The 9,370-nt window shown below is 36.1% G+C and overlaps 1 protein-coding gene across 1 annotated transcript; it reads left to right on the top strand.

Moving 5' to 3' along the window:
* aldh8a1 (aldehyde dehydrogenase 8 family, member A1) lies at positions 1–5,314 on the top strand. The gene is made up of 7 exons (XM_055187869.2): positions 1–260; positions 1,033–1,180; positions 1,712–1,867; positions 1,975–2,124; positions 2,259–2,515; positions 4,228–4,389; positions 4,706–5,314. The coding sequence occupies exons 1-7, from the start codon at positions 114–116 to the stop codon at positions 5,156–5,158; spliced, it is 1,473 nt and encodes a 490-aa protein (XP_055043844.2). The 5' UTR covers positions 1–113; the 3' UTR covers positions 5,159–5,314.
* Positions 5,315–9,370: the final 4,056 nt, after the last annotated feature.

The raw sequence follows: 9,370 nt of genomic DNA, 5'->3' as shown, positions 1-9,370 counted from the left end.
AGAGTCAACATTGCCAAAGAGTTCAGTTAAAGCTCAACTGCTCCTGACCGTTACGCACACATCGCAGACTTTCTTTTTGCTTGCAAAACTGATTTTATTCTGATTTTTCTGCAATGTCTAAAGGAGAGAGACAAACGAATTACCAAGTGCTGGAAAACTACATCGGAGGGAAATTTGTACCATGCACCAAGCATATAGACTCATTCGACCCATCAACCGGAGAGGTTTATTGCAAAGTACCAGACAGTGGACCACAAGAGGTGAGATATATCTCTTAAAATGTATTTATTTGTTTTCCATTTTGTTAGAAAATAAAAATATCATTTTCAAGTATACACTATGTGAATAATTATCTTTAACATCATACATATAATAGAGCATTTCAGTGGTTTCAGGCGTAATCTTGTTTTGCTGCAGTCTCCTCTGTATAAATAGCCCATATAATCAGTTACATTGTTAATTTCCTGAAAACTTCAATGCCAACCAAGTAAGTTTGTGGTTTTAATAATATGCTATGTGACATGCTGAGTCATGTAATGCACCTTTGGTCCTATATAATTCTCACTGTAAACAAGTTTAAAAAAAATATAGAGGGCTGGTGCTCAAGGTCCATTTGATAAATTATTAAACCAAGTAAACACAGGCAACAATAAAGCGTCAGGATATGTGACTCTGGCTGTGAATGAGTTTTAATGTAATGATATTTGGATCATCAAAGTTTGATTTTATTCATTGCTTTTGTGTAAATTTTAAATTTTACATAATGTTCTTTATATTACGGTTTTATGTACAACACAGTGAATCACAAAAAAATAATTTAGCTCATACAGGGATATGTCTGCTGTGCAATACCGTAATACATGTTATTTTTATGCATTACGCAATAAAAGCCATCATTACTTCCCCAAAAGAAAGTTCTTGACCTCACATCACAAAGAACATTGAACCACCATCTGTTAAATGCAACCCAACACAGTTGTGCAATGAATTTAACCCCCAGTTAACCCTTTCCTGACTGTTTATACTGTATAGGTGGATGCCGCGGTGAAAGCAGCCAAAGAAGCCTTTCCTGAATGGTCAGCAAAGAGTCCAGAGGAGAGATCTAAAGTGTTGAATAAACTGGCAGACCTGATAGAGGCTCGGCAAGAGGAGTTTGTGCAGGCTGAGTCTAAAGACCAGGGTAATACTACAGTACATACTGCATTGTAATACAGCACCATTAAAGGGATAGTTCACCCAAAAATGAAAATTCTGTCATCATTTACTCACTCGGAGGATGAAATGTTTGTAACCAAACCGTTTGCGGACCCCATTTACTTCCATAGTATGAAAAAACAAAACTATGGAAGTAAATGGGGTCCATGAACGGTTTGGTTACAAACATTTCTTAAAATATCTTCCTTTGTGTTCATCAAAACAAAGAAATTTATACATGTTTGTAACAAAATGAGAGTGAGTAAATGATGACAGAATTTTCATTTTTGGGTGAACTATCCCTTTAAATACTGAAATCTATTGTACAATAGAGGTACAAAGGGATGTACCGCATTTTAGTACTGCATGTTAGCCCTGAATTAATGTGACACAGCAATGATCTCAACAAGAACAGGTCAAATGTCAAACTTTACTTTAGTTTTACACTCAGTTTTTGTTAGTAAGTACTATTTAGTTCATATCCAAGATGATGTTCCCATCTTATTTCCTGTTTCAGGAAAGACTGTAACTTTTGCTCGAAATGTGGACATTCCACGATCAGCGTACAACTTCCGTTTCTTCGCATCGTCTGTTTTGCATCACCTTACTGACTGCAGTCAGATGGATCACATGGGTTGTGTCCTTTACACAATACGCTGTCCTGTAGGAGTGGGTATGTGAGCTTATGCCAACTGCAAAAGTTCAAAATGTGCTTAATAATCATGAAACTTGTTACAGTGTTCCTAATGTAACATCTCCCATGTTCGACTTTATCCCTAGCTGGTCTTATAAGTCCATGGAATCTGCCATTGTATCTCCTGACCTGGAAAATTGCCCCGGCTGTTGCTACAGGCAACACAGTGGTGGCGAAACCCAGTGAAATGACCTCAGTCACTGCTTGGATGATGTGTCAGCTGTTGGAGGAAGCTGGTGAGGCCTTTGTATGTGTGTGTGTGTATTCTGAGTGAATTTGCACATCTTAGGGTACATTGTGTTTTACTTTAATTACATGCATGCATTATACATGACATATCCCAATTAGGTGCATATTTCTCTAAACTCAGGCTTTCCACCCGGAGTGGTTAACATTGTGTTTGGCACCGGTCCACGTGCAGGGGATGCTTTGGTGTCCCACCCTGATGTTCCACTTATTTCGTTCACGGGGAGCACGGCTACAGCAAGACTGATAACCGAGCGTGGTGCACCATATTGTAAGAAACTTTCTTTGGAGCTTGGTGGAAAAAATCCTGCAATTATATTTGCCGATGCTGACATGGAGCAATGCATCAGCACTACTGTACGATCAAGCTTCTCCAATCAGGTGAGTGCATGCACTAGCCAATCAGGTTGTATTAAAACAGTTAATTCCAGTATGCAAATCTGTTTGGAGGAGATGGAGGTAGCCATTTATACTTCATTGCTTTTGAATTAGAAAGCCATTTGCTATGTCCAGAACAGCATACATAGGCTACTATGTTAATTATTCTCTTTTTTGTATTAACAAAACGGTTGGAGATATTCAGTGTTTACTGCCTTTTCACAGTTTACTAAACAAAAATAACCTTAGTTTCATTTATTTTATTCATGTTTATTTCCCTGCTAAAAAAACAATAGACACCATCACAGAAATTCTATTGGTTTTAATGGGAATTTTATTGGTTCTAATGGAATATGGTCCAAAACAGACTACAGTAGTCTTTGTTGGTCTCTAATGGTATATATTGGTTCTATGTATTGGTTCTAATGGAATATGCCCCAAAACTCACTACAGTCTAGTGGTTTTAATGGTAAAAACGAATGTTTCCTATTGGTATTTTAATGGAAACCATTAGAATTTTCTGTAATGGTTTTATTGTTTTTTTCAGCAGGGTTACCAAATGCACATCTTAATCGCAAAATCCGCTTGCTCCCTAAAAAAAACCCACAAAAAAATCACACGAATTTATGTAATTCGTGCAATTCACGACCAATGGAATTATAAAGAAAAATCATAGTTTAGCATTTTCCCTTTATCATTTGCAAGTTGTAAGGTGTGTTCGACTTCATGCAGAGCCACAACAACCAACAGGCCGGTGACATCACAGTACCGCGAGAGCGATTCAACAGTATGCTCCTCCTTGTGACTTCAAGAATCCTTCTCGCGGTACTGTGATGTCATCTGTCTGTCGGTTCTTGCAGCGCCATGAAGTCGAACAGACCTGTTAAATTTGCCGCCTTCTACATAAATTGCCAATCATTATCAACTATATTGTCAGGTGGTATCGCTTAAGCCAATCAGGTTCCAACGTCAAGCCTGTGAGCTGTTCTCAATCCGAAGGCTGCAGCCTCCGGAGGTCGCATGTGCAGATTGCAGACGTTTCAAGCCTGGTTTGTTAAAGTTACCTGAGCATACAATCGCAAGTCATACGGATATTACAACAATTTACGATTAACTAAGATTAATAGTCAACTTTATAATTGTTAATATTCTGAAATAAGACAGTCTTGATGACGTATGCAGACTAGAAATGCGACATCCGGAGGCTGCAGCTTTCGGATTGAGAAACGGCCGTTGTACTAAGACTGAAACATGTGAAAAGAGGCTTTTAAAAATGACAAAAAAAATCAAAATGTTAAAGTTTTAAAGTAACAGTTTCACGTCAATGGAACGAGGCGGCGGCTTTATATATAAGCTGGATATGATTAACCTCAACTAGGTGAGTAGACTGAGCAGATAGGCAATGGCAATATTGTAAAAAATATACTTAAAAACTATTATTATTAAAATTATTGTCACACATATAATGGGGGAGAGCATACAATACATATCTGCAAAACAGCTTTGATATTAAAAACTATAATAACCACGGTCTCTAACTGCCATGCAGTTCTGTTTTCTACCACACGGTGGTGCTCAAACCACACAAGTTTACATTGAAAATCGAACCCACAGTCATTAGCACTGCTAACGCAATGCTTTACCAGATGAGTTACAGAAACACAAAATAATTTGATGTGGTTTGAACTTATTTGCTCATTTTCTCTCTTTCCCAGGGAGAGATCTGTCTCTGTACCAGCAGAATCTTTGTTGAACGGAGTATATATCCAGAATTTCTTGCTCGCTTTGTGGAGGCAGCTCAGCAGTGGAAAACTGGAGTGCCCACTGATCCCTCCAACAACAATGGTGCCCTCATCAGCAAAGAGCACTTGGAAAAGGTCAGACAATAGTCATGCATATCATTACCATTGTCAACTTTCTGCATTTTGATATCAGTATCAGGTGTTATCAGACGGATATAAAGAATTCAGTTTTTATGGTTTAAAATGAAGATTTAGAAATTAAAATCATAGTGTAAACAAAATTCTCTTATGCACAATATATACATTCATAAACATACTGATATCTTACAATGCACTACTCAGCACCTGCACAACTAGCAAAAATACATCCTGCTTAAATTTCATTTAAAATATTAAAAGGTCTTTAAACATCTCAATCATCTCTTTTACTGACACCTAACTCCTTCTACAGGTCAGACGTTATGTTGCTTTAGCGCTGGCTGAGGGTGCTCAGGTACATTGTGGGGAGGGTGTGGACAAACTTAACCTTCCTCAGCGAAATGCGGGTGGCTATTTTATGCTGCCCACCGTCATCTCTGGGGTGGCAGATACGTCCGCCTTGATGCAGGAAGAGATATTCGGACCCGTTACCTGTGTGACACCCTTCGATAAAGAAGAGGAAGTGATATCACGAGCCAACGCTGTACGCTACGGCTTATCCGCCGCAGTTTGGTCCCGAGATGTGGGGCGCGTGCACAGGGTTGCTAGGAAACTGCAGGCTGGCTTAGTGTGGACCAACTGCTGGCTGATCAGAGATTTAAATCTTCCGTTTGGGGGTATGAAAAGCTCTGGGATTGGTAGAGAAGGGGGCAAAGATTCATACCACTTCTTTACAGAAGTTAAAACGATCGCTATCAAACACTAAGATGGCCTTTAGATGCTGTGTTGGGGAGAGTGAGTCACTAAGTGAATCATTTGTTGTTGCAAACCTGTTTAGAAATTATATAGAGGAGGCAATCAGATTAACCTTTGTCTTGTATGGTGGTAAATAAAGTTCAAAATCACAAAATTTAAGTGACTTGCACCTTCATCTGGGTCACTTTGTCCTAGATTGTCATATCTCTAGCATATGTCATTGAAAGACACTGTAGTAAAATAGGTGGCCTCTACATGCCTTTGTATTATTATTACATTCTTTAAAAGAAATAAAAATGAATATAGATCTATACATTATATTCATATCCAATTATGACATACATTAAAGGTATAGTTCAGCTTCAAAAAGGAAATTTCTGTCATCATTTACCCTCTAGTTGTTACAAACCTGTATCATTTTTTGTTGTTGTGCTGAACCAAAGGAGAATAATTTAAGCAATGTTTGTAGCCAAACAGTTTTTGGGCCCCATTGACTTCCATAGTATTTTTTCTACTGTGAAAGTCAATGGTGCTTCTGCTTCCTGCTTGATTATTTAGGAGATCTTGTTGTTATTTTTTTTCTCTGGGACACCATATGGGTACAATGAGATTGGGGCTCCAGACTCTTGCATGCTTCCCTCCTACAGATGGGTGCATATTAATTTGGCGTTACCAAGAATTAGCCGAGTGTTAGTTGATGTGGGAAGGTATCTGACACATCATAACACACACATACATGTGTACTTCTTAGCCATGACTGTGCTTCACAAACACTGTGCTTTAGAAGGTTACAAATGAATCACAACCAACTTGTTAGACACCATTAGGATAAAACCGACCTTTGAGATTCATGTCAAATGTCTCTAGCAAGTTAAATGTTCTCAGCTCTTAAACTTTAGAAAATAGACAACAACAACAAAACATGTTATGGTAAAACAGTTGTGGTTATATAGTTAAATACACTTTGCATAGTTTCTGCAATCCTTTTTGTTATGAAAGATACAATCTTCACAATGCGATTAGTAAAACTGTGTTATGTTTGTATTTAGTACAGCCCTAGGGAAGTTGCATAACAGATATTAACATATATTCCACAGGACAAAACTTAATTATGCACAACCTCACAAAAGGCTACGAACAGTTTTCCCTTAAGAAAGCAAAACAATATTAAAAACTTTGGTGGTGATATTGTGTGTTCAGTTAGAATAATTATAATTCTGATATTTTTTGTAGCATATCTGAAATAATCTGAAATAATAAAAAATGCACTTTGTAGTACACTTTGTAGTATGCATCCCTTGTGGTGTGTGCACTATGTAGAATATATTCTTTGTAGTAAACTTTGAGGTATGCATCCTTTGTAGTACAGTTTGTAGTATGCACACTTTGTTGTATGCACACTTTGTAGTATGTACACTTTGTTGTATGTACACTTTGTCATGAGTACACTTTGTAGTATGCATTCTCTAAAGTACATTTTGTAATATGTACACTTTGTCGTATTTAAACCTTGTCGTATGCATCCTTTGTAGTACACTTTGTAATATGCACAATTTTGCAGTATGTACACTTTGTAGTATGCATACTTTAATGGATGCATCCTTTGTAGTACACATTGTAGTATTTACACTTTGTTTTATGTAAACTTTGTCGTATGTACACTTTGTAGTATGCATCCTTTGTAGTACACTTGGTAATTATGCACAATTTTGTAGTATGTACACTTTGTAGTATGCATTCTTTAAAGGATGCATCCTTTGTAGTACACTTTGTAGTATGCACACTTTTGTAGTATGCACACATTGTAGTATGCACACCTTTGTAGTATGCACACTTTGCAGTACACTTTGTAATATGCACACTTTGTAATACACTTTATAATATGCATACTTTGTAATATGCACACTTTGTAATACACTTTGTAATATGCACACTTTGTAATATGCACACTTTGTAATATGCACACTTTGTAATATGCACACTTTGTAATATGCACACTTTGTAATACACTTTGCAATATGCACACTTTGTAATACACTTTGTCGGATGTAGCATATAAGTTGTCGTATGCACACTTTGTCGTATTAATCATTTAAAGGATGCATCCTTTGTATTACACTTTGTAGTATGCACACTTTGTAGTATGCACACATTGTAGTATGCACACTTTTGTAGTATGCACACTTTGTAGTACACTTTGTAATATGCACATTTTGTAATATGCACACTTTGTAATATGCATTATTTAAAGGACGCATCCTTTTTAGTACACTTTGTAGTATGCACACTGTGTAATATGCACACTTTGTAGTATGCACTCTTTAAAAGATGCATCCTTTGTAGTGCACTTTGTAGTATGTACACTTTGTAGTATGCACACTTTGTAGTATGCACACTTTGTAGCACACTTTGTCGGATATAGCCTATAAGTTGTATGCACACTTTATCGTATGAATCCTTTGAAGTATGCATACTTTAAAGTACACTTTGTATTATGGACACTTTGTCAGATGTAGTCTATAAGTTTTCATATGTACACTTTGTCGTATGAATCCTTTGAAGTATGCATTCTTTGAAGTACACTTTGTAGTATGTACACTTTGTAGTCTGAATCCTTTGAAGTATGCGTCCTTTGAAGTACACTTTGTAGTATGTACACTTTGTAGTCTAAATCCTTTGTAGTCATAAAGGAATAAAATAGCATTGTGCTATATATATATATATATATATATATATATATATATATATATATAAATACAAAAAAGTACATTTTAATTATGAAATTTGGCTGACAGTTAATTGTTTAATAAATTGTGACGATTAATTGACTGGTTTAGGACTTTGACGATTATGCGCTGCAGCTCCCCCTTGTGTTTTTTAAAGGGATATGCAATCATTGCAGTGATCTGATGTAAAGTACATTCTGTGAAAATATAACCTTGATGTCTTTAATATTGAATGAGTAAGGCCATGTCAAAAATTAAATCAATGACTGAAATCAAACTTTGATGCTCCTAATCTCATCATGAGATCATTAGACTTTAGCCTGGATTTCACTTACAGGGTCACAAATAGGGTTGTCATTCAGTATTGCTAAAGTATCTTGCAATTCGATGTCATCATTCTGCCGCCACAGTGCTTTTTTGTAAAGACACGAGTCTCTATGGCAAAAAAACTGGACTGTCTGTGTTAAAAAAGACACAGACATAACACACACACACACACACACACACACACACACACACAGGCAAGTGTACGTGTCAGTGTGTGCCATGCTGTGGTCCAGAAAACACAAAAACTAACTGTGATATCTTGGATCTGTATTGAAAGCTTTTCGGTTAATGAGGGGTGTGTGGTCATTTGTGTGAGAAAACTAAGGAAACTTGCGAATGTGGTCTGTCACGTCTCTGTGAGCTCGTGATCGAAGGGCCGAGTCCTCATTGGCAGCTTTTATTTTGCTTTGACCAAAGGCGATGCCCTTGTAATCTTGTGTGCACAAGTTTAAATACACAGTCCTGAGGATGTTACCCATAATAACCCTGAGCTTAGTTAAAAGAGGCTCTTTCTCCTTTAATAATTGAAGTGCAAACATAATATATATTCATTATTTTTGCATTATTTATATTGTAGGAGCTGCAAATATATTGTATATATTTGTATATTTAAATATTTTATGCATATTTTAAGTTAACTTAAAAGTGATTATAATAGTCAAAATTAGCATGATGCTCTTTCTCCTTTAATAATTCTAGTGCAACAAAATATATAATTATTATTTTTTGCATTATTTATGTTGTAGGGGCTGCAAATATATTGTATATATTTGTATATTTAAATATTTGATGCATATTTTAAGTTAACTTAAAAGTGACTATAAAAGTCAAAATTATGATGCTCTTTCTCCTTTAATAATTGTAGTGCAAACATAATATATATTGGTTATTTTTGCATTATTTATATTGTAGGAGCGGCAAATATATTTTATATATTTGTATATTTTATGCATATTTTAAGGTAACTTAAAAGTGACTATAATAGTCAAAATTAGCATGATGCTATTTCTCCTTTAATAGTTGTAGTGCAAACATAATATATATTCATTATTTTTGCATTTTTAGACAGATTTTTAAACAACAAACATATTCAGCATCCCGTGTAAAACGTGTCCATGTCAAACTGCTGTGCGAAAAGAACAGCGGGTCATGTCAGGGAAATTTCCTGT

The sequence above is a fragment of the Misgurnus anguillicaudatus genome, chromosome 13 (genome assembly GCF_027580225.2).
Source record: "Misgurnus anguillicaudatus chromosome 13, ASM2758022v2, whole genome shotgun sequence".
Taxonomy (NCBI): domain Eukaryota; kingdom Metazoa; phylum Chordata; class Actinopteri; order Cypriniformes; family Cobitidae; genus Misgurnus; species Misgurnus anguillicaudatus.
The sequence above is the reverse complement of the archived record's forward strand: the minus strand, read 5'-3'. Positions and strand labels throughout refer to the sequence as shown.